This window comes from Kogia breviceps, chromosome 2 (assembly GCF_026419965.1).
Source record: "Kogia breviceps isolate mKogBre1 chromosome 2, mKogBre1 haplotype 1, whole genome shotgun sequence".
Classification (NCBI taxonomy): domain Eukaryota; kingdom Metazoa; phylum Chordata; class Mammalia; order Artiodactyla; family Physeteridae; genus Kogia; species Kogia breviceps.
This window is the reverse complement of record NC_081311.1, coordinates 64,900,295-64,920,575: the sequence shown is the minus strand read 5'-3', so window position 1 is coordinate 64,920,575 and position 20,281 is coordinate 64,900,295. Positions and strand designations below refer to the sequence as shown.

The 20,281-nt window shown below is 40.5% G+C and overlaps 1 protein-coding gene across 4 annotated transcripts in view; it reads right to left on the bottom strand.

The window, feature by feature from the left end:
- DNA2 (DNA replication helicase/nuclease 2) overlaps window positions 1-19,549 on the bottom strand; it is a 52,373-nt gene extending 32,824 nt beyond the window's left edge. For 3 of the 4 annotated variants that reach the window (XM_067025478.1, XM_067025480.1, XM_067025479.1), the window contains exons 1-4: window positions 19,398-19,549; window positions 10,405-10,590; window positions 9,920-10,103; window positions 6,992-7,137 (exon numbers count right to left, since the gene is read on the bottom strand). In XM_067025478.1, coding sequence (XP_066881579.1) covers window positions 6,992-7,137; window positions 9,920-10,103; window positions 10,405-10,590; window positions 19,398-19,495 — 614 coding nt within the window. In that variant the 5' untranslated portion in view covers window positions 19,496-19,549. Of the gene's footprint in view, window positions 1-6,991; window positions 7,138-9,919; window positions 10,104-10,404; window positions 10,591-12,301; window positions 12,473-19,397 lie in introns of those variants that run through there. The other variant, XM_059052672.2, reaches the window with a different exon arrangement.
- Window positions 19,550-20,281: the final 732 nt, after the last annotated feature.

Here is a 20,281-nt window from a genome sequence, read left to right as displayed (position 1 = left end):
CTTTTTTGCTCTTGTATTCTCATGAGTACACAGTGGAGATTTCTGAGTCCACATACACACATACAATATAGAGAATGAAGAAGCAGATATAAGAAACCAGATGTCTATTTTTTTAAATTGGAGTATAGTTGATTTACAATGTTGTGTTAGTTTCAGGTGTACAGCAAAGTGAATCAGTTATACATATACGTATATCCACTCTATCCATATCCAATGGCCTATCCATATAGGCCATTACAGAGTATTGAGGAGAGTTCCCTGTGCTATATAGTAGGTCCTTATTAGTTATCTATTTTATATATACAGGTATCTTGCATTAAGTCATAAAATTAAAACATCTGCAAAAATGTAAAACAATGCCACTTGTCTCATTACATTTTTTTTCAAAAACAGTTATTTTTCATTAGACTGTTATTTATGTTAACATGGAATGGACTGTTATTGTTATTTTCAAATTAACCAATAAACATTTTAAAATTGTCTCAGTTTTCATTTCTAGTACAGTAATTATCTATAGATATAACCCACATAAACAAAAGCTCCTCAGGGTCCTCAATAACTTTTTTAGTGTAACATGGTCCTGGGACCAAAAAGTTTTGAAAACTGCTGTCCCCTTCCCAGGATGGTTCTCCCAGCTCCTTCTGCATGTTTAAGCATCACAATCTTAATAACTACTCTGAGGTGTTAAGAGCACACGTGTTTCTGTCAGATCACACCTAGGTTTGAATCCTAACTCTTTATTAGATGTGTAACTTTGGGCGATTCACTGTTAACTGAGCCTCAGTTTCCTCATCTGTAAGGTGAGTTGATAACTACCACACAGTTAGTTTGACGATTAAGTAAAACAGCCTATGTAAAGTATTAATACTTGGCTTATGATAAGAACTCAATAAGGTATGAAGATAATAACAGTGAATACTCATATAATGCTGACTCTAGGCCAGGTACTATTCTAGGTGCTTAACATGAACACTTTAAACCCTCATTATATCTCTATGAGATACTATTATTGTCACCCACTTTAGAGCTAAGGAAACTGAAGCTCAGAAGTTACTTCCAAAGGACACACAGCTCTAACTCGGGAACCTAAGTTCTTAACCCCTATGCTCCCTTCTACACTGTGTTTTAATAATTAACTGCCATAATTTTCTCCCTGCAGGCCTGAGTTCACCTGAGTACTGGTATAGCCTCCAACAATCTGCAAACTCCTTTCAAAAAACACAACTTATCATTTTCCTTACCTTCTGAAGAGAGCACAATATTCAATAACATTCATCAAAATCTGAGACTCCAGAATACTACAAATTTACCATATATTAACTCTGTAACTCTAATACCAAATTTAATAAGCTCCTACCTTCCTAGGTTTCTGCTACCTCTGGCTTACCAGAACTAAAAAAGCAGAGCCCTATCAGTCCTCTAGGAGAGCCAGTTCAGCAGGGAAGACAAAATTAGCAATTCTAGCTCTGCCAAGATTGCTTGTCCTGAACACAAAAGAAACTTCAGGTTGAAGGCAAAGCTGAAGTATCTCAAACAAGGGAGCAATTGCTGACACCAAAGTGCCCCGAATGACCTACAGAAACACAATCAGCCCACATAAGGCAAAGGGTGTTTGTCTGAAAAAGGTTGTTTGAAATCTGGAAAACTTCCAGTGGATGAAAGATGATATAGGTGAGGACGTGGGGGAAACAAGGACCCATATATTGCCCACAGAAATGCAAAATGAATTCTGCACACATATTAAATCATTAAGTTGTATACCTTAAACTAATACAATGTTATATGTCAATGATATCTCAACAAAACTGGAAAACAATGAATGGAAGAAAGAAACAGGACAATGTCTACATAGAGCAATTTGACAATATATATCAAAACTTTAAATGTACCCAGACCGGATCCTGTCCTGGAGGGAAAAAAATGCTACAAAGAACATTACTGGACAAAACTGAAATGTGCACAGTACATCAGACACAAGTATTGTAACAATGTTAAATTTCCTGAAGTTGATAACTGTTCTGTGGTTACTTAAGAGAAAATCCTTATTCTTAGGAAATACACATTTAAGTATTTAAAGGTCAAAAAAACACATATACAACTTAATCTCAAGCAGTTTAGAAAAATACATACACAACAGGTAAATCTGAGTAAAGAGTGTATGGATGCAACTTTTCTCTAAATTTAAAATTATTTTCAAATAAGATTTTTTAACAAAAAGATACACCCCTATGTTCACAGCAGCACTACTCACAATAGCCAAGACATGAAAACAACCTAAATGTCCATCAACAGATGAATGAATAAAGATGTGGTACATATATACGATGGAATACTACTCAGCCATAAAAAAGAATGAAATAATGCCATTTGCGGCAACAAGGATGCAACTAGAGATTATCATACTAAGAGAGGTAAATCAGAAAGAGAAAGACAAATGCCATATGATATCGCTTATATGTGGAATCTAAATTATGACATAAATGAACCTATCTACAAAACTGAAACAAACTCACAGACATAGAGAATAGACTTGTGGTTGCCAAGGGGAGCGGGTTGGGGGAAAGGATGGAGTGGGAGGTTGACGTTAGCTCTTATAAAATGGATAAAGGTCCAACTGTATAGCACTATATTCGATATCCTGTGATAAACCATAATGGAAAAGGATATAAAAATATAAATATATGTATAACTGAGTCACTCTGCTGTACAGCAGAAAATAATATAACATTGTAAATCAACTATACTTCAATAAAAAATTTTTTTAAAAAGATGTTTTAAATGTTTAAATGTAAATAACCTCTGGTCCAACAATTCCACTTCTAAGTATTGAGCCCAGATATATGCCTGCACAGCTATTAAAATTAAAATGTACAAAGGTATTTATTATAGTGTTGCTAATAAAAGCAAAGACTGAAATGCCAGGGGCTCTTAAATTATTGTACATCCATACAATGAAACATTTTGCCACTCAATTAAAAATGAGATAGCTCAACCAGTACTAATATGGAATAATCACCAAGTTTTTTTTTTTTTTTTGGCCACGCTGCCCAACTTGTAGAATCTTAGTTCCTTGACCAGGGATTGAACCCTGGTCCATGGCAGTGAAAGCACTGAATCCTAAACACTGGACTGCCAGGGAACTCCCAAGATTTAATATTTATATACAATAGTGTGTATGGTATACTACCATTTATATAACAAATAATATATAAACATAAATAATCACAAACACAATTATATGTAAATATCTGAAATCTCTGTGGAAGGACATACAAGAAACTGATAACAGAAGGTGCCTCTGGAGCTAGGTAGTGACTGACCAGGGATGCAGGAGTAGGGGATTTACTATCACTGTATACCCTCTTGTACTATTACAACAACACATGGTGTATGTGAATTTATAACCTATTTAGAAATAATAATTTACTATTAAAAAAAAAACCCCTGCACAACTGGGTAATCTTTTTCCTAAATAACCTTTGAGAACCATCCTGGAACCATTCTTCATTGTCACCATCTCCTTAGGCAGATTCTTCCTAGTTTTTTACTTTTTACAGACCAGGACTCTTCTAAGTTTCCAAACCAGTCCACACTGGTTATTTAAAGTCTTCTGCATTTAAATTCTGCCTTTTTAATTTCGAGCCAAATCACAGCAAAATGACATGTAACCACCTGCTCTTTCCTGAGACTATAGAGATACTTAAGGTTTGGCATCTTCAAGCCTAGACTTTTATAGATCTAATGAGAGGACAGAGTATGAACAGGTAAAAATCTGTTCTAAGATCTGTAATAAAGTAGGAGAGCCTATGAGAGAGGGCAGGAAAGAACTTTGAATCTGTTATTTTTAGGCTCTGGGAATTTTAAAAAGTATCCTTTTGAACAGGGTTGGGCAAGATTCATGAGAGAATTAGTATTTTCATAACTGAAATGAAACACATATTTTCCCTTAATGATTTAGGATATCATGATAAAAAAATAATAATAATGCAGCAAAAGGGATGGAGAGAGATTACCATACTAAGTGAAGTCAGAGAAAGACAACTATCATATGATATCACTTATATGTAGAATCTAAAATATGATAGAAATGAACTTATTTAGAAAACAGAGGGCCTCCCTGGTGGCGCAGAGTCCGCCTGCCGATGCAGGGGACACAGGTTTGTGCCCCGGTCCGGGAAGATCCCACATGCCGCGGAGCGGCTGGGCCCGTGGGCCGTGGCCACTGAGCCTGCGCATCCGGAGCCTGTGCTCCGCAACAGGAGAGGCCACAACAGTGAGAGGCTCGCGTACGACAAAAAAAAAAAAAAAAAAGAAAAAAGAAAAAAAGAGAAAACAGAGACTCACAAACATAGAAAACAAACTTATGATTACAAAAGGGGAAGGGGGGTCAGGGGGGTGGAGATAAATTAGAAGTTTGGATTTAGCAGATACAAACTACTATACATAAAATAGATAAACAAGGTCCTACTGTATAGCACAGGGAACTCTATTCAATATCCTGTAATAAACAATAATGGAAAAGAATATGAAAAAGAATATATAGGGACTTCCCTGGTGGCTCAGTCGTTAAGAATCCGCCTGCCAATGCAGGGGACACAGGCTCCAGCCCTGGTCTGGAAAGATCCCACATGCCACAGAGCAACTAAGCCCGTGTGCCACAACTACTGAGCCTGCACTCTAGAGCCCTCAAGCCACAACTACTGAGCCCACGTGCCACAACTACTGAAGCCTGCGTGCCTAGAGCCCCCGCTCACTGCAACTAGAGAAAGCCCACGCGCAGCAAGGAAGACCCAATGCAGCCAAAAATAAAAATTAATTAGTTAATTTTTAAAAAAAAGAATATATATGTATGTATATGTATAAATAACTGAATCACTTTGCTATACACCAGAAACTAACACAACATTGTAAATCAACTATACTTCAAAAAATATATATATATAATTCAGTGATACCCAAGGATCTGCTAAGAATACATTCCTGACACAACACTGTAAAGCAACTATATGCCAATAAAAATTAATTAAAGGGAGTTCCCTGGTGGTCCAGTGGTTAAGACTCTGTGCTTCCACTGCAGGGGGCACAGGTTCGATCCCTGGTCGGGGAACTAAGTTTCCTCAAGCCGCGCTGCTGTATGGCCAAAAAAAAAAAAAAACCAAACAAAAAAAAATTCTGATCTTCATAGTTCTTATATTTTTTAAAAGTTTCTCTTTTCCTATATAGTAATGAAGCTATCAGCTCTCCTATTATATGACTATGAAGGTACCTTTCTCCTGCATCTTAGAAACCAAATAAGACTGTTATATATTAATGAAAAACAACAGATGCTGAGGGCATAAGAGACATTCCATTACATAACATGCACAAGGTTTAATACAAGGACATGAATTCTGAGCAAGGCTGCTCAAAATCCTTGTTTTCTTTCATCCTTATATTCACGTTGGGTTCTGGACTGATCAGGTTACCTGATACCTGAATACCTGAATACCTGTGGTGGTTTAAAATATGTCCACAAATCCTTTGACACCCCCTTCAAAAGATGGCACCTAATTCCCCTACCGTTAAGGGAGAGCTAGACTTAGTGATGAGTACTTAATGAATAAAAAAAGCAGAAGTGACATCGTAGCAATCAGAGACTAGGTTATAAAAGGCACTGTGGCTTTCTGCTCTCTTTCTTGGACCCTTCAATCTGAAAGAAGCAGATTGAGTCCCAGGACACATTAGCCAGCCCCCTAGAAAAGCCCATGTGGCAAGGAACTGAGGCCTCTTGCCAACAGCCAGCTAGGAATTGAGTCCTCGCCACAACAGACATGTGAGTGAGTCATCACGGAAGCAGATGCTCCTGCCGGGGTCATGCCTTCAGATGCAGCTCATATGGGAGACCCTGAGCCAGAGCCACCCAGCTGAACTACTTCCAAATTCCTGATTGACAAAAACTATGAGATAACAGGTTAGATGTTTGTCATTTTAAGGCACTAAGTTTTGATGTGTTTTGTTTCAGGGCAATGATCCATACAATACACAACAGATCCTGGTTAGAATGTGACAAAAAAAATTTTTTAATTTGAAAACCAAAGTGGCAACTAAAGCAATAAGTAGAACTCTTAAGTAAAAACTTTATTATATCTATTCATATTCTGAATGCCATGCTGTGTGGTTGTGACCAAGTGACAACTTCTCTGTGCTTCCATTTCTTCCTTTATAACAGGTTGCTATCAGATTATATAAGATAGCTAAAAAGCACTTAACACAGTGCCTGACATAGGGCAGGGTTCTAAAATGTTTTTAAGACAATAGATTGTACGTCATTAGTAAATAAGTGTAGAATTATGGAACACATTTTTCTCATTTAAACAGTGAAATGTAGAATTATATCTGGGAAAAGTAGGTTTGTATCAACTAGTCTGGAAAGCAAAATCAGCACTAATAAAAAAATTTCTGTGAAAAAAAGATGGACTGCAGTAGGAGTCAAGAAAGAAATAAAGAGAGAATATACCAATCCCTCTGCAGGTAGCCACTCATAAAACGCCAATGACTAGCCATTTGTGGGTTTACATACATTATCTCCATTGTCACAAAAAGTCTGCAAAATAGGTATTACCACCCTTTTCAGAATCTTTCAGTAACTAGTTCAATCATAAAATTGGCAAAGCTAGAATTTGAAAGGAGGTTCATCTGACTCCCAACCCCATACAATTTTCAGGATGTCACACTGTTTCTAGAAGTAAAACAAAAAGTTCACACTCTCTGAGCGGAGCTGTGGAGTCAATTATGCATATAGAGAATATTTAGATATCTTTAGCCAAAGAATTCCTGTTCTGCAATTTCAGAAGCTCTTCGCAGAATTGCAGTGGGATACTGCAACCCTGAAATCCACATTCTAGTATTATACTGATATATATTTAATAGTCTAATAGCCAAATCCTTATAGATGCTAGGAAAGAAGTTATATAACAAAACTGTATCTATAGTTCCTCTCGTAACTACTTACATTTCCTTCAGATGCCTTATTTCTTGAACAGTTTGAAAAGCAAGTTCTTGTAGCTTTTCTGGAGCAAAACTATCACTTATTGCTTTTTGAAATACTTCATGGAGAACCGTACCAATCAGCATTTGGCGTGTGGCTGGATCAGAGCTCTACCAAAAAAAAACAAAAATCATATGAACATCTTATTTCACAACGTATCAACAGATGTGATCATACATTTATTACCTAACCTATTGAACCACCATAGCCAAAGTACACTGGTGAGACAAATGCCAAAATATGAAACAATTTTCTGGCGAGTAAAATTATAGGTGACTTTCACTTTCTTCAATTTAGAATTACCTGAATTATTTTACAAGTTATTTTTTTCAAATCAGCACATTTCCATTTTGAAAAAAATTAAAATAACTTATATGATAAAGTTCAATGTGGTCTCAAATATTTAACATATTCATCTCTAATTTCACTTTAAAATGAGCCCACATGGAAAAGTCAATAGTCATGTGAGTAAAATACTCAAACATGAAACAAACTTACAGCAGAGAGTTTTCTTTTTTGGCTGCCCCACACACCTGCGGGATCTTAGTTCCCCAATCAGGGACTGAACCCAGACCCCGGCAGTTAAAGCGCTGAGTCCTAACCACTGGACCGCCCGGGAATTCTCTACAGCAGAGATTTTCTTTTTCCAAATTTATTTTTTTAAATTAATTTATTTATTTTTGTCTGTGTTGGGTCTTCGTTGCTGCGCGTGGGCTTTCTCTAATTGCTGTGAGCGGGGGCTACTCTTCGTTGCAGTACGTGCGCTCCTCATTGCGGGGGCTTCTCTTGTTGCGGAGCACGGGCTCCAGGCGCACAGGCTTCAGAAGCTGTGGCTCGCGGGCTCTAGAGCACAGGCTCAGTAGCTGTGATGCACGGGCTTAGTTGCTCCGCAGCATGTGGGATCTGCCTGGACCAGGGCTTGAACCCGTGTCCCTTGCATTGGCAGGTGGATTCCTAACCACTGTGCCACCAGGAAAGTCCCCAGCAGAGATTTTTGACAAACTCTCGCCACTCAAAAAAAAACAGTAGTTTTAGGGCTTCCCTGGTGGCGCAGTGGTTGAGAATCCGCCTGCCGATGCAGGAGACACGGGTTCGTGCCCTGGTCCGGGAAGATCCCACATGCCGCGGAGCAACTAAGCCCGTGAGCCATGGCCGCTGGGCCTGCGCGTCCGGAGCCTGTGCTCCGCAACGGGAGAGGCCACAACAGTGAGAGGCCCGCATACAGCAAAAAAAAAAAAAAAAAAAAAAAACAGTAGTTTTCAATTAACTCTTTTATTAGCCTGGACCGTCCCCTTGAAACTATCAAAAAACAAGAAAAAGTCCACCAAGACACCCATCAGGAATTTAAAAAATTAATTTACAGGAAACTCTCTGTATTATTTTTGTAAGTTCTATGTGAGCCTAAAATTATTTCAAAATAAGTTTTTTAAAATATTAATATTCAGGACTGCTTTATAATATGTTGTTAAAAGAGAAGTTAATAGTATCCCCACAATTGAAGAAAAAGCTGATTTTTTTTTAAAAAACTATAAATTAGTGATAACTAAGACTATTAGAAAATCTACTTAGGTATTTTTCTTCTTTTACTCTTCTGCTTAGCTGCATTTTTTTTTTTTTGGCTGCATTGGGTCTTCATTGCTATGCAGGGGATTTCTCTAGTTGCAGTGAGCAGAGGCTACTCTTCATTGTGGTACGCAGGCTTCTCACTGCGGTGGCTTCTCTTGTTGCAGAGCACAGGCTCTAGGCACATGGGCTTCAGTAGTCGTGGCATGCAGACTCAGTAGTTGTGGCTCAAGGGCTCTAGAGTGCAGGCTCAGTAGTTGTGGCGCACGGGCTTAGTTGCTCCACAGCACGTGGGATCTTCCCAGCCCAGGGCCTGAACCCCTGTCCCCTGCATTGGCAGGCAGATTCCTAACCACTGCGCCACCAGGGAAGCCCTTAGCTATATTTTTTGGTTTTCTACATACATAGAGACTAATTGTATAATTAAAAGAATACCCTGGGAGGAAGAGGAAACTTAACAAATAAAACTCATGTTCTTCAAAAATAAATGGCATTGGGAATTCCCCGGCAGTCCAGTGGTTAGGACTCCGTGATCTCACTGCTGAGGGCCTGGGTTCAATCCCTGGTCAGAGAACTAAGATCCCACAAGCCGTGCAGAGCAACCAAAAAAGAAAAAAGAAATGGCATTGAAACAAAGGGAGTGGGTGTAAGGCAGAACATAGATTAAAAGAAACTATGAGACATATCAACTAAACATAATATTGTTTGGATATTGACGCTAACAAATGAACTGAATAAAAAAAATTTGATAAAAGACATAGAGATAAAACAGATTAATTTAAGGAATTACTGTTCATTTTATTGTATATGATAAAGATACTGTGTTTATATATTTTTTTAAATCCTCAGCTTTCATTTAGTTGCAAGATAATACAATGTCTGGGAACAGCAAAATGGGTACATGGGAGTTTATTATAATCATCTCTTTACGTATGTTTGAAATTTTCCATAATGTTTTTAAAAGAGACTCTCACATTTACTTTTAGTTCACTGGGAATCACATGAAGCCAAGTTTGGAAATGCCCAGATATATTAAATTAAAACTTTTATCACTTAATTATATTATTATTAGAATTAATTATTTTACAAAATGTTGAATAAGAGTCAAAGGATCTTAGGGCACCTGGCCTTGAACCCCAACACTGCCACTTACTAGCTACAGTAACTTTGGGCAAGTCACTTAACTTCCTGATTTTCCCCATCAGTAAAATGCAGCTGATTAATACCATCTACTTCACAGGATTGCTGGGAGGATTAAGTAAGAGTGTGTAAAAGTGCTCTGTAAACTCTTAAGACCCTGTGGAAACACTGGCTGATAATATTGTTCACCTTAAATGTTTCACTCAGGACAGCTCTTCTCATGCATCGAATACTACTGGCTATGCTTGTGCCAGAAATCAGCATGTCTGGATACAGAATCAAATATCCAAAATCTTCATCTATTATCCAAGTATCAGATATGCAGTCTCCCTCCAAATGAATGATGTCCCCTGGCTCTACTGGTACAGAGCACCTAAAAATAAAGCAAAATTAAAGTATACATAGTTTAGATTCCTACATTTAAACATATTAAGGAGGCTTCAAAAATAACTGGAGGAGGGGCTTCCCTGGTGGCGTAGTGTTTGGGAGTCCACCTGCGGATGCAGGGGACGCGGGTTCATGGCCCAGACCGGGAAGATCCCACATGCCATGGAGCAGCTGGGCCCATGAGCCACGGCCGCTGAGCCTGCGCGTCCGGAGCCTGTGCTCCGCAACGGGAGAGGCCACAACAGTGAGAGGCCCGCGTACCGCAAAAAAAAAAAAAAAAAAATTACCAGTCATTCCTAAGGATACACAGTTCTTTACATTCTAGTGACTGCGAAGCAGTGATGATTAGGTGCTTTTCATGGTTTCCTTCTGCATTCTCTACAATATTGACTGCTAATACCAGGTACCGGTTATCCATTCCTCGGCTCAGAACTGCTTTAGAAAAGGAAGCTTCCACCTTCTTCTTCTGAAATCTAAAGCATACACATACAAAACTACTGTAGCACAAGCATGAAATAAGAAGCCATCCAATCTCTTTTATCTACAAACCAACCTTCTAGTTTTCTAGGTTTGTTTCTTCCGGAAAGCTTATCACAAGACCATTGGCTTAAAGAGGTAAAGAGAGAGAGAGAAAGGGCATAGCAGAATTCCTATTATAAAAACTTCCCAGAAGCAATGCCATTTAAAACATGCTTATGATATGGATTTTTCCAAATATAAGCTCTATGAGGAGCTCTTTGGGACATCTATGATTATGAGCACGAATGGTAAATTGAAAAATATTAGACACAAATTCCTACCACTGGTGCAAACCTTCCCAAAGTACAAGTGAAAGGAAATGTCTAGGACACTATCCTTTTGTAAATAAAAGATGTTTGTTATGGAACAATATAGTGTGGGTGGTTTGCTGGAACTTCTACTGTGAGCTTCATTATTATATTAATCTTTCAATTAGGAGAGTACTTAGAAATCACCTAGTCCAACCTACTATTTAGTGCAGGAAATCATTCTATAAAACCTCATTGGGGATCAACTAGCCTATGCTTTGTAGAGAAAGCAAGATTAATATCTGTCACCTTAACCATTCCTTCATAGAGTAACTCAGAAATTTCTTATGTATAATAGGCAAGTCGATTTCACAATTCTTTTATCCACTGATAAAAGAAGGTACCGGTTTTTTTTATCCTAGCCGCCTGAAAACTGCAAAATACTCTAATCTCTCCTCTAGAAAACATTAAGTCCCTCTTAAATCTTTCCAGTTTGACTGCAGTCTTTATCAGTGACAGTCCAAAGTCATTATTTCTCCAGTTATTACCCTAAAACTTTACCCTAAAACTGTCTTGATCACCCAACCTTTGTAACCCACCTAGGTTATATTCCTCATTCACCTACCCCACGTAGCCTCAAGCCATGAATTTCCCAAGGTCAGCTGGGACGCTTTAAGGATCTCCCAAAAGGTACTGCTGATCAAAACTCAAAGAGCAGGGCTTCCCTGCTGGCTCACTGGTTGAGAGTCCGCCTGCCAATGCAGGGGACGGGACGTGGCTTCGTGCCCAGGTCTGGGAGGATCCCACATGCCGCGGAGTGGATAAGCCCGTGAGCCATGGCCGCTGGGCCTGTGCGTCCGGAGCCTGTGCCCCGCAACGGGAGAGGCCACAATGGTGAGAGGCCCGAGTATCACACACACACACACACACAAAAAACAACAACTCAAAGCGCAAAGATCCGTCAACAATAATTAGCCTCAATATCATTACTACTGACAATTCTACACTATGCTTGCGGGTCAATTTCCCCGACCATTTAAGCCGCTCTGAGGGTACAGATTTCTCCCTGGGATAACTTTCTCCAATTAAACATCAAGAAAAACATCTAGCAGTTGCAATTTCCTTTTATGAAGACATTTAAGGTGGCTACAACTCCCCAAATTCAGGAAAGTGGTGATATCAAGGTTAAGAATGAACTGCTGGGTGAGGGAGAGTATTCAACCTCTGGCCCGGGCTTGGCCCCAAAGAGAACCCTTGGAAACAGACCCCAGCTCCGGAAGCAAGTCGGGCGCCCCGGGACCTGAGCCCGGTCACTCTGCCCCAGCCCCGGTCCACAGAGGCGCGAGTGCCGCCTCTCCCGCTCCCTTCTTTTCAAATCTCCCGCTTTGTTCCCAGCCCCTCCCCCCGCCCTGCTCACAGCTCCGCCGGCGGAGCAGCCTTATCTCCGCAACTCTTCTCCATTAGCAGCTCCAGTTCGTCCACCTGCTCCATCCAGAGCGCAGAGACCTCAAACTGCCGCCAGATGAAATCAGAGGAACCCGGAGCAACACACGGGTGGAAAAAGAGCGCCAGGCCGCGTGGCGCCGCGCGCATGCGCCGACCAGCCGAGGCCCCAAGTGACCTGCGCGGGCAGTCCCTGCGACGCCCTGCGCGTAAGGAGCTTTTGCTCCTTTGCCTTAGGGTTTGGAAAACAGGGAGTCTTCGTAATCTGGCCCAGACTAAGTGCTCCGGCTCCTCTGTCTCTCTGTCTCTGTCTCTCCCCCTCCCCCTCCCCCTCCTTCCCTCTCTCTCGACACGCCGACCCATGCCCGACACACGCACTTAGTATGAACAAAACTGCAGTTGCCCAAACCAAGGCGTCCCTTGTTAGCTTCCGGAATTTTTCACTCTTTGGAAAACAACCTCTCCTTTTTTTCTGGCTCAACTGAGAAAATGGAAGCTGTCAGAAAAGAACTTCCTCATCATGCCATGACTAAATCTACAAAACCACTAATATCTCCTCCCCGTTTTATAACCTCTTTCCACTTTTTTCAGCAGTGGACAAAGCGTTCCTCCTATCAATGGGCAATCCCTCTACTTCTGCTTGGGATCCCAAGGCCTCTTGCATTCTCAAGGGCATTACTTCTTCTGTTATTCCCTCATTCTCTACTATCATCAATCTGGCCCTTATTATTGGATCGCTCCCTGGCTTGTAATGTGTCCCCGTATTTCTCATCTTGAAATGATGTTACCTTGATGGAACCTTTTCTCTCTTGGCCACCCTCCTGAGGAAAACTTCTTTAAAGAATTTTTTTCAAGGCTATATCCAATTTCAACTCCTATTCACTTTCCTTTTGCTTTTAGATTTTTGAATTAAAAATCAATTTTCTTACATACACAGATTAAAAACCACCTTTAAAAATAATATGCTACAAATAGAACTACCATACGACCCAGCAATCCCACCACTGGGCATATACCCTGAGAAAACCATAATTCAAAAAGAGTCATGTACCAAAATGTTCATTGCAGCTCTATTTACAATAGCCAGGACATGGAAGCAACCTGTGTCCATCAACAGATGAATGGATAAAGAAGATGTGGCACATATATACAACAGAATATTACTCAGCCATAAAAAGAAATGAAATTGAGTTATTTGCAGTGAGGTGGATGGACCTAGAGTCTGTCATACAGAGTGAAGTAAGTCAGAAAGAGAAAAACAAATACCGTATGCTAACACATATATATGGAATCTACAAAAAAAATAAAAATAAAAAAGGTCATGAAGAACCTAGGGGTAAGACGGGAGTAAAGACACAGACCTACTAGAGCATGGACTTGAGCATATGGGGAGGAGGAAGGGTAAGCTGGGACGAAGTGAGAGAGTGGCATGGACATATATACACTACCAAACGTAAAACAGATAGCTAGTGGGAAGTAGCCGCATAGCACAGGGAGATCAGCTCGGTGTTTTGTGTTCACCTAGAGGGGTGGGAGGGAGGGAGATGAAAGAGGGAAGAGATATGGGAGCATATGTATATGTATAGCTGATTCACTTTGTTAAAAAGCAGAAACTAACACACCATTGTAAAGCTATTATACTCCAATAAAGATGTTAAAAGTAATAATAATATGCTACAGAATATTTAAAATATACAGAAATGTGGGACTTCCCTGGTGGTCCAGTGGGTAAGACTCCGAGCTCCCAATGCAGGGGGCCCAGGTTTGATCCCTGGTGTGGGAACTAGATCCCACCTGCAGGCCACAACTAAGAAGTCCTCATGACGCAACTAAACATGCCGCAACTAAACATGCATCAACGAAGATCCCGCATGCGGCAACTAAGACCCGGAGCAGGCAAAATAAATAAATAAATGTATATATATATATATATATATATATATATATATATATATATATTTTAATACAGAAATGTGTAAAAAATAATGATCACTTCCTAAGGGTTTCACCCAACTTAAAATAATCTTTATCAAAAGTTATCTTTCACATTCATGTTTATTCATATAAAATTATGAAGAAGTTATGAGCAACTTCCTGGAAAAAAAAGAATGGAAAATCCTTGCCTGTAGTAGTTACAGATTTTATAGCTGTGATGCCACAATCAACTGGTTTTCCTCCAACATCGCAGGCCCTCCTCAATCTCCTTTACTGTCTCTTCATTTTTCTGCCCAATCTCTAAATGTTGAAAGTCCTCAGAATTCAGTTCTGAAAATTTTATTTGTCTACTAGCTCCCTAGGTTACTTCAACCATTTTCATGGCTTTATTTATCTATATATTTTTAAATAAACTTATTTATTTTATTTATTTTATTTTTGGCTGTGTTGGGTCTTCGTTGCTGTGTGCGGGCTTTCTCTAGTTGCGGCGAGCGGGGTCTACTCTTTGTTGCGGTGCGCGGGCTTCTCATTGCGGCTCTAGGCGTGTGAGCTCAGTAGTTGTGGCTCACGGACTCTAGAACGCAGGCTCAGTAGTTGTGGTGCACGGGCTTAGTTGCTCCGCGGCATGTGTGATCTTCCCGGACCAGGGCTCACACCCGTGTCCCCTGCATTGGCAGGCGGATTCTCCACCACTGCGCCACCAGGGAAGCCCCATTGTCATGGCTTTAAATACCATCTCTGTCCTGCCATTTCTCAAATTCATATTTACAGGCAAGGCTTTTCCTCCAAATTCAAGAGTCCAACTGCCTGCTTGACATCTACACTTGGTGGGGAGGGGGAAACTTCTTTAACATAGACAAAATGGGAAAAAAAAGTTTTTTTTTTTGGCCGCGAGGCTTGCAGGGATCTTAGTTCCCCAAACCCAGGCCGCCTGCAGTGGAAGCGCAGAGGCCTAACCACTGGACTGCCAGGGAATTCCCTAAAATAGAACTTTATATTTCCCCAACAAACCTATTATTCTTCTCAGTAATAGCACTAACCACCCAGCAGATAAGGCCAGAAACCCAGAAATCATCCTTGATTCCTTTCTGTTACTACCCACATCCAATTCATAGGCAGACGCATAGATTCTGCCTCTAAAACTATCTTAAATCTCTTCGTTCCTTTCCATCTCCACTGTCACTACCTAATCATTATCTCTCACATGTGCTTCCATTCTTGTCTCCCTGCAATTTATTCTTTTCCCTTTTGTAATATTTTATCATAAAAACTTTCAAATGTACAGAAAAGTTAAAAGAATTATATCATGAACACCATATACCTATCCCCTAAATTTTACAATTAACATTTGCTATCTTTAGCAAATGTTATCATGCTTTATCACAATGTATATCTATCTATCCATCCCTCTATCCATCTATGAATTCAAGTTTTTCTTTTTAAATGCATTTCAAAATAGCAGACATTTCGCATTAGTGCATTTCACCCCTGAACACTTTAGCATGCACATTATTAGCTAGAGTTCAATATTTTGTCTGTGGTACTTTAAATGTTTTATGTAAATTTCATATGTGAATCGTAGAATTTACATAAAATGAAATGCACAAATCTTGTGTGTATCATTTGATGAATTTTGACAAACATGTTTGACACCAATCCTTATTAAGATACAGAATGTTATCATCACCCCCAGAAAGTTCTCTCATACCCCTTCCCAGGCAATTCCCACATCCATCCCTACTGAAAACCCAACCACTAAACTGATTTTTTTTCACCAGAGATCTGATTTGTCTATTCTACAACTTCATATAATGAAAATCACATGGTATGTACTATTTTGTATCTGGCTTCTTTCACTCAGTATAATGTTTTTGAGATTCATCCATTTTGTTACATAAACCAGCAGTTTGTTCCTTTTTATTGCTGAATAGTAGTCTACTTGGTCAGTCTCCAGTTGACAAACACCTCGATTATTTACAGTATTTTGCTATCTTGAATAAAGTGGCTACAAATATTCTTGTATAAATTTTTTCATGGATGTGTGCTTCTGTTTCTCTTGAGTAAATACCTTGGGGTGATATTTCTGGGCCATGGGTAGGTTTATATTTAGGTTTAACATAAGAAACTGCCATACCTTTATGCAAGTGGTTGTAACATTTTATACTATCCACCGACGATGTTTCAGAATTCCAGTTTCTGCATATACTTGACAATATTTGATGCTATCAGTCTTTTCAGTCTTAATTTGCACATCCCCATCACTAATGAAATTACTTTATCATGTGCTCAGTCATCTGTATATCCTCCTTTGTAAATGTCTGTTCATATCCTTTGCCCAGGGACTTCCCTGGTGGTCCAGTGGTGAAGAATCCGTCTTGCAATGCAGGGGATGCGGCTTTGCTTCCCGGTTAGGGAACTAAGATCCCACATGCCGCGGGGCAACTAAGCCCACATGCTGCTACTGAGCTCTCGCGCCTCAATTAGAGCCCAAGTGCTGCAAACTACAGAGCTCACGTGTCCTGGAGCCCGCGCCACAACTAGAGAGAGAAAACCCACACGCCACAACTAGAGAGAAGCCAGAGCACCACAACGAAGAGTCCACGTGCCACAAGGAAAGATCCCACATGCCTCAACGAAGATCCTGCATGCCGCAACTAAGACCCGACACAGCCAAAAATAAATAAAATAAATAAATAATAAATAGGGCCTCCCTGGTGGCGCAGTGGTTGAGAATCCACCTGCCAAATGCAGGGGACACGGATTCGAGCCCTGATCCGGGAAGATCCCACATGCCGCGGAGCAACTAAGCCCGTGTGCCACAACTACTGAGCCTGCGCTCTAGAGCCCGTGAGCCACAACTCCTGAAGCCCACGCGCCTGGAGCCCATTCTCCACAACAGAAGCCACCACAATGAGAAGCCCGCGCACCGCAATGAACAGTAGCCCCTGCTCATGGCAACTAGAGAAAGCCCGAGCACAGCAACAAAGACCTAACGCAGCCAAAAAATAAATAAATAAAATAAATTTAAAAGTAATAATAAATAAATCGTAAAAAAAAATCCTTTGCCCATTTTTTTCTTAACTGCATTGTCCTTTTATTATTGAGTTACAAAAAACTTTTTTTTCTTTTTTGGCTGTGCCAAACGGCGTGGGATCTTAGGTCCCCAACCAGGGATTGAACTCAGGACCTCGGCAGTGAGAGCTCGAAGTCCTAACCACTGTATCACAGGGAATTTCCCAGGAATTCTTTATATAATTCTTAATAAAAGACTTGTCAGATAGGTTTTGTATTTTCTCCCCATCTGTGGCTTGCCTATTCATTTTCTTAACAAAATTGTAACCCAGCAGGACCCTATGGGGCCTTCCCCAAATCCTCTGCTTTAGCTCCTCTCTGAAGTCCCTAGATAATAGTATCTGATACACATTTCCTGAGTAGTTCTATAGATGTGAAAACCCCCCAACCAAATGGAAGATGTTTGTTTTGTTTTTTGGCCACACCATGCAGCTTGTGGGATCTCAGTTCCCTGACCAGGGATTGAACCTGGGCCACAGTAGGGAAAACCTGGCATCCTAACCACTAGACCACCAGGGAACCCCCTGGAAGGTGTAAACTACTTGATGATCATGAACACATAGCCCCCAGGCCTGATGGAGCCTGATTGATGATGTTAACCCCTGTGACACCGCCCTGTTACCTCACAAGCTGATCACACACCCTGCGACCTCACCCCCTCACCTGGCCTTTAAAAATGCTTTGCTGAAACCCTTCACGGAGTTTGGGGTTTTTATTTTTATTTTATTTTTTGGTATGCGGGCCTCTCACCGCTGCGGCCTCTCCTGTTGAGGAGCACAGGCTCCGGACGCGCAGGCTCCGGACGCGCAGGCTCAGCGGCCATGGCTCACGGGCCCAGCCGCTACGCGGCATATGGGATCTTCCCGGACCGGGGCATGAACCCGCGTCCCCTGCATCGGCAGGCGGACTCCCAACCACTGCGCCACCAGGGAAGCCCCAGAGTTTGGGGTTTTTAGAGCATGAGCCCTCCATCCTTCTTGTATTGGCGCCTTATAGTAAATGCTGCACTTTCCTTCACCACAACCCAGTGTCAGTAGGTTTACTGCAGTGGTAAGCAGACCCAAGTTTGGTTCGGTAACAAGATCTTTAGAGATAAGAAAGTTGTAATCTTTATGAAATCTAATTTATCCATTTTTCTTCTATGCTTTTAGCTTTCTGTGACCTGTGGAATCCTTGCCAACCCCTAGGAAGTAGAGATATTCTCCTTTGCTTTCTTCTTGAAGTTTATTGTTTTATTTTTCATTTAGGTTTTTGATCCATCTAAAATGAATTTTTGTGTGTGGTATGAGGTAGAGAATGAGTCGTGTTCCCCCCTCCCCATCCCCCCAACCATGTGCATATCCAGGTTTTCCAGTAGCACCTGTACAAAAGACTATCCTTACCCCATGGGATTGCTTTGGCACCTTGTTAAAAAAAATCAAACGACTATATAAGTATAGGTCATTTCTGGCTCTCTATTCTGTTCTTTTGATGTTTGTGACTCCTTATGCCAGTATCACATTGTCATGATTACTACAGCTTTAGAGTGAGTCATACAGACAGGTACTATATGTCTTTGTTACTTTTAAAGATTGCTTTGGGTATTCTAGGTCCTTCACATTTCTGTATAAATTTTAGAATCAGGTTGTGAATTTTACAAAGAGCCTGTTGAAATTATGATTGAGATTACATTAGACCTAAAAATCAATTTGAGAAGTATTGATTTCTTTAAAATATAGAGACTTCTTGGGTTTCCCTGGTGGCGCAGTAGTTGAGAGTCCGCCTGCCGATGCAGGGGACGCAGGCTCGTGCCCCGGTCCGGGAAGATCACACATGCCGCGGAGCGGGTGGGCCCATGAGCCATGGCCGCTGAGCCTGCGCGAGCGGAGCCATACTGCAAAAAAAAAAAAAAAAAAATAGAGAGACTTCTAATCATTAACCTGGTTTATCTCTCCAATTATATAGATTTTCTTTAATCTCTCAGCAACATTTTGTAATTGTCAGTATAAAGCTCTTGCATATATTTTGTTAAATTTAAGTATATATTTTTCACAAGTTTTTAAAATTTTATTTATTTTACTTACTTTTTTTTTGGCTGTGTTGGGTCTTTGTTGCTGTGCACGGGCTTTCTCTTGTTGTGGCTGGGGGGTCTACTATTCGTTGCAGTGCGCGGGCTTCTCATCGTGGTGGCTTCCCTTGTTGCGGAGCACAGGCTCTAGGCACGCAGGCTTCAGTAGTTGTGGCTCACAGGCTCTAGAGCACAGGCTCAGCAGTTGTGGCACACAGGCTTAGTTGCTCCGCGGCATGTGGGATCTTCCCGGACCAGGGCTCAAACCTGTGTCCCCTGCATTGGCAGGCAGATTCTTAACCACTGCGGCACCAGGGAAGCCCTAAGTATATTTTTTGATGCTATTTTAAATGAAATTGTTTTTCAATTGCTTCCTGCTAGTATATAAACATACAATCTTTAAAGTTTACCTTAGGACTTTCCTGGTGGTCCAGTGGTTAAGATGCCTCGCTTCCAATGCAGGGGGCACAGGTTTGATCCCTAGTCAGGGAACTAAGATCCCACATGGCGCATGGTGTGGCCAAAAAAATAAGATAAATAAAATTTACCTTATATCCTGAGACTTTGCCAGCAGTTGTTTTGTAGATTCATTAACACTTTCTATGTAAATAATCATGTCATCTACAAATAGAGGCAGTTTTACTTCTTCCTTTCTGATCTTTATGCTTTTTATTTCACTTTCTTTCTTAAGTTCACTGGTTAAATAGAAGTTCTGACACTGGGCATCCTTGCCTTCTACTGATCTTAGGGGGAAAGCATTCAATATTTCACTATTAAATATGATGCTAGCTGCAGGTTTTTCATGAATATTTGCTATGGCTATCTAATCTATGTAAAAAACAAAAACCTCCAAAACTTAGTGTCTCTAAACAACAATCTTTTTAAAATTAATTAATTTAT